Here is a 13,698-nt window from a genome sequence, read left to right as displayed (position 1 = left end):
TTAAAGTGCAAATTAGGGCTTGTTGAGAAAATAAAAAATCATGAAGTACTTGAAAAATAAACTCAGGTTTATTGAACACTTATTAACATGTCAGGTAAAATTTGCAGCACTCTTCATGAATTATTTAATCTTCATAACACTCCCCCGCCCCCCATGAGGTAGTTTTATTTCTACATTTAACAGAGAGGCTAAATCACTTGCCTAAAATCTCAAACAGTAAATGTCAGAGCTGTGTACTTTATTTTTTTAAATATATTTTATTGATATTTTACAGAGAGGAAGGGAGAGGGATAGAGAGTTAGAAACATCGTTGAGAGAGAAACATCCATCAGCTGCCTCCTGCACACTCCCTACTGGGGATGTGCCCACAAGCAAGGTACATGTCCTTGACTGGAATCGAACCTGGGACCCTTCAGTCCACAGGCCAACGCTCTATCCACTGAGCCAAACTGGTTAGGGCAGAGCTGTGTATTTTATAAGATACACAGCTTATCCTCTTTATGAGGATATAGCTCACTCTAAGATGTAAATAACTTACACTAAGACAAGCATGGAGTGAGTTCATTGTAAAATACAGAACAAACACTTTGAATTAATCTTGCATGGAGATATAAAATCTTTTTGTGTCATGGTAATTACCTGTAATTTTCATCAAAACTTGGCAATTGTGTTCTATTCTATAAGATATCTGCTCTGCTAAATTTAATTTATTCTCATTACTGAGTTACCTGAAGTTTCACAGAGGTTGTCACATTTCCTCTTGTTTATCTTGCCTAATCTACCAAACTTTCATCTCTTCTTTTTCTCCCTAAAAGAAAAAAAAATTCCAATTTATTTTCTAAGGAGGACATATTACTTTCACCTCTTTATACTTTTTTCAAATAGCTGACTGAGGACATTATTTTTTAATCTGTTGGTTTACCTCTATTTTCATATAATGTATAAAAATTGGTTTTCAAGCACTTTTAATCATGACACACAGTTAGAATTATGTTTTACATTGTGCTATTGTGTCCCAGATCTCTCTCTCTCTCTCTCTCTCTCTCTCTCTCTCTCTCTCTCCCCTCTCTCTCTCTCTCTCTCTCTCACACACACACGCACACACACACACACACACACACACACACACACACAGTGTCACAAAATTGTATTTTATCTTACTACAAAAGTGTACTTTTTATTTTTCTAACTTATTGTAATGTATTTTTAAAATATTGTTCATGCCTCACTAAATCAGTATCACGGTGCACTAAGAAGTTACAACACACAGTTTGAAAAATACTTTTTATAGTTTTGCCTCCAGGGATTATCACAGTAGAAACTTGTTTTGGAAGGCAATTATTGGCATGAAGTATGGACAACACAGCTCTCCTAATTAACCAGCCTTCTTGATTCCTCAATAGCTATAATTTCCTCAAAACATTATTGCTCATATTTTTCATTATGTTTGGTAACTTGAAAAGTAATCATTGTATTCTAAATGTCCAAAACAAATATATGGGAGGTGAAAAAACTCTGAGATTTGAAACTGAATGAAACTGGATGGAACTGGTTTTCTATCTGGGCTTTCCCTCTTGGCTAATTGTACATTAGACAGGTCTTATCCTTGAGTCCTCTAAGCCACAGTTTTATGTGTTTTTTAATCCTGTAGATAAAATAACACCATATCATAAAGTTGTTTTATGATTAGATAAGAAAGTGTGAAATGTCTGGTTCCGAGTAGGATCACTTTAAATGACAGTGATTATCATTGCCAAATGTTTCCATCTCATCAAGAAATATGCTGATTCTCTTCAGTTATTTGTGAGATGAGACTTACGTATTAATTTAGAAAAACACTACATATTGTTTTCTTCCACATTTGATTATGTGGCGGAATAATTTGTAGAAAGCTGTGCCTTATACTGAAAGTATTAAACATTAAATTATAGCCATTTTTACTGATCATTCTATCAACATTGCCTTTAAACTTACTAAAAATAAAATATAATGACTGAGCATTACAATCTTAAAGTAATACATAAATTTAAGGTTACTTTATATCCCTTCCACAAGCTTTTGTAAGGGAATATTTCCTTTAATTATAGCATTTCAGTAATGGGTACAATTGAGGATTTCTTCATAACAGCTAATTAAAATATTAGGGTTGATATTTTAAATAATCTGATCATTGAATTAATTATTCTCCTTGCATTAAGATATGCATTTATCATCAGCTCTGTGTGAAATAATTTTCTGTCTTGAACAGTTTATTAATTTTTATAAAGATGATTTTCCTCAGTATTAGAGGTGGTCTAGTGCCGTGGCTGGCAAACTGCGGCTCGCGAGCCACATGCGGCTCTTTGGCCCCTTCAGTGTGGCTCTTCCTAAGCCTTAGGAGTACCCTAATTAAGTTAATAACAATGTACCTACCTATATAGTTTAAATTTAAAAAATTTGGCTCTCAGAAGAAATTTCAATCGTTGTACTTTTGATATTTGGCTCTTTTGACTAATGAGTGTGCCGACCACTGGTCTAGTGCATTTGTCTTTAATCTCAAGGTGTACCTGAGTGGCCTGGGCACCATTTTAAGATATTCCACTTTCTACCACTGTCCTGCCTGATGACCCTCTTCTATCTGTTTGCTTTCTTTTATCACTGTCCCTTTTATGACTATCTTGTGCAGGGTCAAAAGGAAGGCATGCATTGCTTTTCCAGCTGAAATATTAATATCCTACTTCACCTGAGTGTAAATAAAACTCTGGACATTCAGAGTAAGAAATTCAGAATCACAGCTCCTAAGTAAGATTCCTTGAGAACAAATCCAAACATAGATTCACTAAGATATATTTGAAGGAGACAATCTTATTTTAGCCAAACAACAAACTTATTAAATGCCCCATATCTTTATGTATGCATCTATGCATATAAGTATTTATCTATCTATCTATCTATCTATCTATCTATCTATCTATCTATCTATCTACCTATCTATATCATCTACCTCTATCTATCTATCTATCTATCTATCTATCTATCTATCTATCTGTCATCCATCCAACTATACATCTATTTTTAATCTATCTAACCTTCTGTTTATCTCTTTCTATCCTAGAACTAGAATTCACAATACATAGAAGTATGTTATATACCAATTGAATTGAAACACAAAGTTTGGCTTTTAGAACAGAAATAATTTCTGATTTGTCTGAATGATTTTATAGTTTAGCCATTTTTAACATATAGACATTTTATAGAAGTCAAATAAACTAATGATGCAAGATTTTAAGGAACTAATATTTAAGGTATTTGTAAAATTAGAGTATAGTAGAAATTGAATTATTTGCATCTACTCACACTTGGAATTTAAAAAAAATAGGTGTCTGTTTAAAGTTGTGTAAGAAAGTAGATTTCAAAAATATTTGATCTATGTGTGTAAAAGTATTTGAAGGCTCTTTATACCAGCACTGTCCAATAGAAATATAGTGTAAGACACATACTTAATTTTACATTTTCTAGTAGTTGTTTTTTAAAAGATGAAATTAATTTTAGTATTCTATTTCATTTAATCCCAATATTATAATTTCAACATGTAATTAGCATAAAATTATTAATATGGTAATTTACCATCTTTTTTTTTTAATTCTATATCTTTGAAAATCCAAAGTGTGTTTAACATTTAAGTAGCATCTCAATTCAGATAAGTCCCATGTCAAGTGCTCTATAGCCACATGTTGCTGGGGGCTACCATATTGTACAGGGAAAATATTGAGTAGTTTGACTGCTCTTTAGATAATACAAGGTGATGATGGTGACTCTTGAGGAGAAGAAATGCCCCATTGCAAGGGAATTGCCTGAAGTGAAGTTTCTGTAGCGGCTTCATGGAAAGAGATGGGAATCGACAGAGGCAACACTGGAAGACTTGGGGTTTTAAGATTCTCAGCTTTATTCTGAGGCATCCAGATGTCTCTATTTCAGATTTCAGGATCACTCTCCTTCTCATTTGTTGCCCTAATTTTCACATGAGAAATTGTGAATCTATAAGTTAATCATACACTATAATTATGCAATGTGTGTCATTAAATTATGGGAATAAGTTTCAGCCCTATCTGCTCAGTGCTACATTGTCACCGTAGAAGGTCTCTTGTTCTCTGACCATGACTTAAACTGTAATTGAATTTTTTCTGATTCCAGTAAAGCCATCAATAGTCATCTCCTTCCATAATCCTAATAGTTTTGGGTATGATGGTCATCAAGTGCAGCAAACAGTTGTCTTGTCCCCTCAAGCCCTGTCTTCAATAACTGTTTCATTCTAATCACAAGTAATGAATTAAATCATTTTTATGCCATTTTCTACAGACCAGGAGCTCCATGTCAAGACCAAAAAATAAGCAAAGCACTTTCCTAAATCCCATCTCTGAGAATCTATTTAGTGGGCTCTTCTTGATACCAAAGGATATATCAATCAAGGTCTGGTCAGGAAATATAATCTACATTAGTTATTTAAAATACACGGAATTCATTTGGAGGATTTTTATGCAGGTGTTTTAATTTGAAAATAACAAATTAATATACTAGCAGAAGCAATAACGGTATAGACAGACACCGTATTTAGGGCTGGAGGAAGAAAATAGAAAACATGGTATCACAGAATCTAAGAGTTTATAATAGGGACTTTCTAAAACCGGCACTCAAATTTCAAATAAGGAAATATGCCATGGTTGGTTAGAGCATCATACTGATATACCAAGGTTTTGGGTTCTATCTCCAGTCAGGGCACATACCAGAAGCAACCAATGAATGCATGTGTAAGTGGAGTAGCAAGTCTTTCTCTCTCTCTCTCTCTCTCTCTCTCTCTCTCTCTCTCTCTCTCTCAGACAATAAATAAAAATTAAAGAAGAAAAAGACACCAGAATAATATTTAATAGCAATAGTTAATTTATATTAAATGTCTACTATATAATAGGCATTGTTTTAAACCCTTATATATAACATTTAATTTAAGCTTTACAACACCCCTATATTGTAGGTACCATTATTATTCAGACAAAGACACAGATTCTGGTAGATAGTTTGCCCAACACCATAGTGTAACTTTCAGAGACAATATTCTAAATTACATCCTATGTTTCTTACGTTGTTCACTTTTGTTGTTGTTGTTTTCTTATTATCTCAGTTCCAAAGTCTCACTGGGCTCCTGTTCTTTCTTCGATCTTTGATTTTTAGCTTTTTCTTATTTCTATGAACTACCCCATATCTTTATATACGTGCATATTTTTCTAAGTCAGTCAAAATGGTTTTTTTATTGCTTGTCACCAAGGAATATTGAGGTGGGGAAATAATGATTCAGTTGCTGTTTCTATTGTTGTCTTCTGATCTAGCATAAGGAGTCTGTTGCAATGTTTAGCTCTCCCAATTTGCCCCCTGAGACATTGCAGAATATTTTGCAAATTGATAATATGCACATTTCCTCTGTTCTTATCTAAATATAAGTAGGAGAAATCTACCCCAATATACGGTAATGTTAGCTACCTTTAACTTCTTGGGTTTCTAATGTCCTTTGGAGAAGTGATCCTTCAAATATGAACATATAAATTAAAGGTAAAGTCAAATGGTCTTTTCAATTAAATAATTATTCAGTCTAATATGCACAGTCAAGAGGAAATATGTGAAAAACAATTATTTTTAAATTTTTGACCAGTTTTTGTTCTCACTTTAAGTGGAATGCACTTTTATCCACATTGAATGATTATCAGAAGAATAATGTTGATGTCTCCAGGATGTCAGCAATTCTCACAATGGAGAAAATAAAACCCATTGGGAGTAATAAAAGATTAAATTAACTGAGCTTAGAAGAATATAATTCAGAGAGAATAAAGACAGGCACATGAGGTCAACCTCAGTTTAGATTATAACTCTCAGAGGTTTAGCAGGCATCTTAAGTGTCAGAAGAAATAAAATTGATCATCAAAGAATAGGAATGGACTCTCTTGTTTTAATGTTGCATAACACTAACCAAAAGCCCAATAATTTTTTGTACTAAAAGGTTCTGAATATTTAATTTTTTAAAAATTTGGCTCACATTTGCACCTTAGGATTCATAGAATGTTGTTTACTATAACCTAGGTATATCAGTGAAGAGGATCAGTGACTGGCATGATTTAAAATTGTATATATTTAAGAACCCACTTTGGAACTTCCTGATTTACGTATAATAACTTTCTTCTTATTATATATAGAATTAGAAGCCTGGTGCACAATATTCATGCACTGTGGGGCGGGGGAATGGGGGTCCCTCAACTCAGCCTGCACCTTCTCACAGTCCAGGAGCCCCATCATCATCTCCTGGATAGGGAGGCCCCGCCCACTCGCTACAGCCCACAGCTCCACCAGCCAGGTAGCCTGGGCCTCCCTCTTTGGGGTGATCTACAGGGGGCTCCGTGATCAATTGCCCCAAAGAGGGAGGCCCGGGCCACCAACCAGCGGGCTGCAGTGGTTGGGCGGGCCTACCTCTGTGGGACAATCATGGGGCGATGGCAGGGGCCCCCTGACAGATCGCATTGCACACACCTTGGCTGGCCTGGTACCAGTGTGTGTCATAGTGTGGTTGTCCAGAAGGTCGTTCTGCTGTTCAGCTGCCGGGAGTCGGTCCATCCTTGCTGTTTCAAGGGACCTGGCATATATGGCATACTGTTCTTAATATATTTGCTCACCTTCTTGGCACTATGTGTTTTAACCAAGGTCACCTCACGCCCTAACCTTTGGAATACAGATTGATAGGATTGGGATCAACTGGTATAAATACAGATGTAACAAGACAGAGAGGACACAGAACTTAGATGAGGATCCGAGAGACAGAACTTAGAAGACAGAACTTAGAAGACAGAACCTACACAGAACCTAGAGACAGAAGAACTTCGCTGGAGAGAACATGGCATAAGATCCTGGACAGAACCTGGCTACAGAACTTGGTTGGAGAACCTAGACAGAACCTGGCTGAAGAACCCGGCTACAGAACACCTAAACCGAACCTGGCTGGAGAACCTAGCGAGAGAACATGGACACAGAACTTGGCTGGAGATTGTGGCTAGAGATCCTGGCAAGGCTGCTGATCAACTGAACGCTGTCTTTGTGTCATTCCTTCTTCGCCGACTCTGTCCACCCACACCTTTGGGGGACCCCTGGACCCGCTGGGGCTGGACCCCAGCATTCAGCCTTTCGGTCTATTTGCATATCATGCTTTTATTATTATAGATAATCTATGGACAGAGTTTTGATTTAAGAGACAAAGCCCTGAATTCTTGTGTAGATTAGCTCACCTCTTTGACTCTTGTTTCCTCATATTTCAAGCGGGAATAATAATCCATGCCTTCCATTCCATACAAGTGTTGGAGGATCCACAAGTTAATAAGCTAAACAACTTTATACATTGGAAATTACCTTGAAAATGTGAAGTATTATCTATGCCTATTATTTATACCAGACCTATTTCAAAGATTATTTTAGATGGATAATATTATCAGATAAACTATAATACATAGGTTTAGATATGTTGAGTAACTAAAGATGTCCAAACATAAAACTAGTACCTCGTAATAGTGGGTGTTCAGTTAACATTTGTTGCATAATAAAAATACTAATAGATAAGAATAAGCAATGTATATGGAATATGTGAGAAATTATTAGGCATTAGTGGGCAGTGGATCAAAAATATTTTGTTGCCAAAACCGGTTTGGCTCAGTGGATAGAGCGTCGGCCTGCGGACTGAAAGGTCCCAGGTTCGATTCCGGTCAAGGGCATGTACCTTGGTTGCGGGCACATTCCCAGTAGGGGATGTGCAGGAGGCAGCTGATCGATGTTTCTCTCTCATCGATGTTTCTAACTCTCTGTCTCTCTCCCTTCCTCTCTGTAAAAAATCAATAAAATATATTTAAAAAAATACATTGTTGTCATTATACTGCTTTATAAATAAATATAAACTATATTTATATTATATTAAATTATATTTATATTTATATATTATTTTCTATAATGTTATCATAAAACTGAGTGACTGGCTGTTTCATATAGTTCTGATAAAATTTCACTATTATCCTCACAGGGATTTGGTTTCTGTTGAAGTGACAGGATAGATGGGAGTTTCTCCCCTCACCTTTTCAAATGTAAATGCAGGAAACAGAGCCAACCTTTTCTAGTGGGGTGGGGGTGGGGGTTACTATCCTTTTCTACGAGGTCCTTTATTCTCCTCTTTATTCATTAAAAAAGTAGTGAAGGTCCATTTTATAATGTGGTAAAATAATTAAATTTGAGATATTTTATTCATATATTTAATGCAACACTTAAGCCCATGGTTTGTGGTTAGACCCGTAAAATACCCACTCAGTATTCCTCCCTATAAACTCTGCAGGTGTCAGAAAACACCCTTGACTTCCACCATAACACTATTATTAGGAGTCTTTCCATATTGTCACTGTTCCATCACTGAAGCTACCCTTTTGCCACCTAATTTAGCCTGAGCACTTTAGGCACTAGTTCTTTGTGCCAAATAGTTGGAGTTTGGGGACAAATGCCAAACTTCAGTGCCAGGTCTGAGACCTCAGCCAGAGACTAGAGTGTTATTTTTTTTTTTTTATAGACTGCAGCTGTTTTTTGCAAAAAGCACACCTAAGGTAAGAATTTGTTTGCCAGTGATTTATTAAGAAAGTGTGCCCAGGAAACTATTGAGACAGTGGGAAGTAAGATAGGAAATAAGTAGTTAAGCAAGAGTGCGAGTTCAGGCCAAATCCCAGGTGCAGTCTGATTCCAGGAAATGCACATTGCATCTGAAAGTTTATCCCAAATTGGAGCAGGGGAGCTGGGGAGGTGGGATCTCTTACTCTATACGCCATAATCATGGGCTCAGGGTTACCCTGGACCTTCAGGGCTCATGTCGGACAAAGCAGTTAGTTCCCACAGCCCAAAGGCAGTCTCCGGAAGACTTAGAGGCAAATGAACATGGGAGGTAGCAAACAGTTCACAGAAAGGACAAGAAGCACCCAAGGAGATCTGGGTGGAGTACTGACAGTGTCTCCTACACTAAGAGAAACCCGAGGGAGCGAACCTGAGGCGGAAGTTCAGGGATAAACTGAAATCAACGCCACTTGGGCTTACCAAGGCTTACCAAGTAAGGATTCAGAAAGAGCTCAGGAGTAAAGTGCAGATCACTAGGTTAGAAATCAGAGAAACAAACTAGCAGCTACTCCCCAAGCAGGGCAGAGTGGCTGTGATCTCCACTTACAAGACACCCCGCCTTGGGAGTAGGGGAACTATCCGTGGTGCTGACCTTCATTTCCCCTCCTCTTGACTCACTCACACCCACCTGTATAGCACTTCTTGATTATTCCCAGCACCTGTCCTCTTGTCAACATGACTTATTTAGCTGAAATATTTTATATAAAGTTAATTACTCTAGGCGGGCACATTGAGTAGCCATCTAAAAATAAACAAATATCAATTTCGTCTTGAAGGGTGTTTGCTGGTTTCCGTTGTCCAAGAGCTGCATTTAATACCAGATAAGACTCATCAGCATCCTGCTTTCTCAAGCTCCAACCAGCAGAGCTGGTTGTGAGGATATGGCAGGGATGGTTTCCCCAGGATGTGGACAGTTGTATCTGGATTTTTTTTTAGATTGGATTAATCATTTTGCTACTGGGACTTGCTGTGGCAGCTTTCTTATGGAATCATTTACATTTTTCTCTTGGAATGATAATGGCTGTTTCTGAATTGTTTTTGCTGTTATTATTGTAATGTTCATTTCCTATGAAGCACATCAAAATTCAGATTCACCTTTCAGCTTAGAAGAATTATCAAACCTTAGAAACACCCAGAGGCTCAGAAAATCTATTGTGAAATGGAGCCAACAACAGCAAAGACTAGACTATAATTTTTATTAAACCCAAATATCTTTGGGCTTTTTGACCCTTTAAGCCCTGTGAGCATTGTTTTAAGTAGAAATAAACTCTGGCTTCTAAAAAAAAACACCCACAAATATTAACAGAGAAAAAATAAAGATAAATATTACATAATGTTAAAAGGATTATTTTTGGATAGAACAATGCATTTATTTTATTTCTTTTATGCTCACAAAGCATTCTGTTTTAAATTTCAATAGTACATGTTATATGCTATAATAAAATATAGTTTAAACAATACAAATTAATTTAAAAAAATACAGGCAGGGGGTAATTGACACTGCTGATTACTTCCTGCTTTTTGAAACTTTCTCTTCCACTGGCTTTTTAAAAAAAAATATTTTCTGATTCCTGAATTTTCTCCTACCTTCTCAGTCTTTTCTCAGTACTCACCCTCCTCTGCCATGCCATTAAAATTTATGTTCTTCAATATTCTGAATTCAAGCTTTTTTCACTGTCAATTCTTTTCTTCTTCGTTCACACATCTAAATAAAAAATCTGACTAATTCATTATAGCTCATTGATGTTCCTCAGAGTTGCTTAATTCTCTCCTCTAGATTTCCATTATTTCTCTTTTTTAAATTATCAATCAACTTTTCAACTAGCGAAACTTCATCTCATTTTACTGCTTCCCCAAAGACTATTGACAAATCCAATGCAATGTTTTATTGTAAAATAAAATATCTCGTTCCTTGATAAAATATTAAATAGATCTGCAATCTGAATGACTCTTACCTTTCTGGGCTCATGCCCCCGCAGTCTACTTCATGCCAGTGCGTTACCTGAGCCCTCTGTTTTGGGGACACGCGGCTCCCTCTAAGGAATACGCTTCCACCCGCTGTGCCTCTAAATGTGTGGTTCTTGTTATTCTTGGCTGTTCTCTAGGCCTCAGCTCATGTTTCACTTTTCCAGGGAAGCCTTTCCTGTCTTTCCTCTTAGCTTAGTCTAGGATCCTGCTCTGCATACTTGCTCACCAATTATTGCATTATACTGTGATTTTCTGTTTACTCATCTATTTTCTTTCATTTTTAAAGACAAAAATCATGCTTGAATCCTTGCATCCTTAACATTTAGTAGAATAGCTGTACTAAATGTCAGGTGAGAGTATTTCAAACAAATATTGAAATAACTGATTAAATGTTCCCATGTAAAAATCTCACTGGTGTATTTGCATATTTATTAACTTTTCCTGAGAACTGTGATTCTTAAAAAAAAAAAAAAAGGAAACGTTTTAGTTATTTTTTTTTCTCCACTACTCCTCCCATTACTAACTGTTGGTGTTTCTACCATATTAATTTCAATATTGTAATTATTTTTGAATGATCAGAGCTGTGTTGTCTGATAATTAAGTGTAAATTTTAATTCACATAAATGGTGGCAATTAGTATACTTTATACAACCAAATAAAATTTTGGGGGCCTGGCTTAGGAGAGGAAAATGAGAGACTAGACAAAGAAATACTTAGTTAAAAGTAGCAGAATACACAGACTTACCAGTTAAGACTAGGTTGTCTGTCAGTGACAGAAAACCCCATTACAAGAGAGATTTAAACAAGATGTGGTCCAAGACTCACGGGGGCTCTGCTTTAGGAATTCCTCAGTGTCATAGGCAAACTCACTCCTCTGCCATTCCTAGGGAGGGACCCCTACCCTCAGGTCCCAGCATGATGTCTCACACATTCTATACAGCATATTGTGGGAAGAGATTAAAAAAAGATGGGGCGGAGGGCAATGGACCAATGCAAGCTATTTCTTAAGAAAGGTTTCTGCAATCTGCTAAAAGACACACACACATTTATTTATTTATTTGTTTGTTTACACCAAGACTTAGGAACATGGTCATACTCAGCTACAAGAGAGATGGAAAATATAGTTTTATTTAGGGTAACATGGCATCAGCTAGAAATCCTATACCATGGAAGAAAGAGTAATAGGATGTTTGGGAAAGGTTTGACAAACCCTATTACACCAATTTAGTCTAAAATTGATGGGTAAATGAGGACTATTCCTATTTAAGAACTGCCTGGTAAGAAGACAGATATTATTAATCACTAGAGGCCCAGCACATAAAATCGTGCTTGGGTAGGGTCTCTAGCCCTAGCCTGTGATGAGGGTCACCTTCCTCCTGGCTCACCAGTCCCCAGTCCCGCCTTGCCACCACCCACTGGGTTCCCAGTGGTTCCCTGTTCTCCATGCTGTGATTGGAGCCTGCAGGCCCAAAGGGGTGAGGGGGGGACCGAGAGGTGGTCAATGCACCGCATAGCAACTGGTTGAGCAGCCGTTCAAATCATTACGGTCGCTGGCCTTTTATTATATAGGATATTGATACATTAAAATGGACAAGAATTGAGTGCACATAACAGGAATTATTCTAAGCTCTTTTTATATATAATCTCACTTAATCCTCTCATTAAATATATTAAGTATTTGCTATTATTGTGTTCATATCATACATGCAGAAACCAGCTTAGCTAACTTAAATGACTTGTCTAAATTTGAAAGGCAAGTGGCCACACTAAAGAATGTAAAAGTTATGATGCTGAGATGGCATTATGATGATGATGGTTCTATTGCTGCTGTAACAAGTTATCATAAACGTTGTTTAAAACAACACATATTTATCACCTTACTAGAGGCCTGGTGCATGAAATTTGTGCATGGGTAGGGTCCCTAGGTCTGGCCAGCGATCAGGGTTGATCAGGGCCAGCTGATCAGGGCCAGGCCAGAAAGGAGGCAATGGATGCCTGGCCGGGCATGGAAGGAACGGATGCAGGATGCTGCTGCCACCATTGTTGGCGCTCTGCCAACCCCCGCTTCCCGCCTCCCCCCTCCTCCTTCCCTTGGCTCTGCTCTGCCACAGTGGTGGGCGGGCTGCGGGCTGGTAGGCACCTGCAGGCCGGGGGGAGGGACAGTGCATGGGAGATTGGGTGTCATCCCCAAGGAGGAGCCGGCCCTCAACCCCCTGGGAAAGGGGCTGCGTCCACACCACCCACCCCCAGTTCTTTGTCCCAGCCCAGTAGCCAGCCCTAATCAGGTGATCAGGGCCTGCTGGAGGTGAAGGGAAGGAACCACAGGAGGTTGGCTGGCCAGAGGAGGTTGGCTGTGGGAGCGCACTGACCTCCAGGGGGCAACTCCTGCATTGAGCATCTTCCCTCTGGTGGTCAGTGTGCATCACAGCGACCAGTTGTTCTGGTTGTTCTGGTCATTCCAGTCATTCCAGTTGCTTAGGCTTTTATAGATATATAGACTAGAGGCGCGGTGCACAAAAATTTGTGCACTGGACGGGGAGGTGGGGTGGGGGGGGGTGCCCCTCAGCCCCACTTGTGCCCTCTCACAGTCTGGGACCCCTCGGGAGATAACCACCTGTTGGCTTAGGCCCGCTCCCTTGGTGGCTGATGGCAGGCCCTTGGTGCCTGCCCCGCCTCCCTAGGTCGCGCACATGGCAGGGCCGATTCGGGGGTTGGGGCGCCTCCCTGAGTCAGGTCACGCACATGACACCCGCTGCCCCATGTTGCGGTGCACAAAAATTTGTGCACTGGACGGGGAGGTGGGGTGGGGGGAGTGCCCCTCAGCCCCACTTGTGCCCTCTCACAGTCTGGGACCCCTCGGGAGATAACCACCTGTTGGCTTAGGCCCGCTCCCTTGGTGGCTGATGGCAGGCCCTTGGTGCCTGCCCCGCCTCCCTAGGTCGCGCACATGGCAGGGCCGATTCGGGGGTTGGGGCGCCTCCCTGAGTCAGGTCACGCACATGACACCCGCTGCCCCATGTT

The 13,698-nt window shown here is 38.9% G+C and overlaps 1 protein-coding gene across 1 annotated transcript in view; it reads left to right on the top strand.

Moving 5' to 3' along the window:
* LOC102765647 (CUB and sushi domain-containing protein 3) overlaps positions 1-13,698 on the top strand; it is a gene marked incomplete at its 5' end in the record, with an annotated part of 698,415 nt that overhangs the window by 246,324 nt on the left and 438,393 nt on the right. Inside the window, one exon of the mRNA XM_006755250.2 lies at positions 3,772-3,781. Coding sequence (XP_006755313.1) covers positions 3,772-3,781 — 10 coding nt within the window. The remainder of the gene's footprint in view (positions 1-3,771; positions 3,782-13,698) is intronic.

This window comes from Myotis davidii, unplaced genomic scaffold, assembly GCF_000327345.1.
Source record: "Myotis davidii unplaced genomic scaffold, ASM32734v1 scaffold713, whole genome shotgun sequence".
Classification (NCBI taxonomy): domain Eukaryota; kingdom Metazoa; phylum Chordata; class Mammalia; order Chiroptera; family Vespertilionidae; genus Myotis; species Myotis davidii.
Note: the sequence above shows the minus strand (reverse complement) of the source record. Positions and strands in the feature narration are given on the sequence as shown.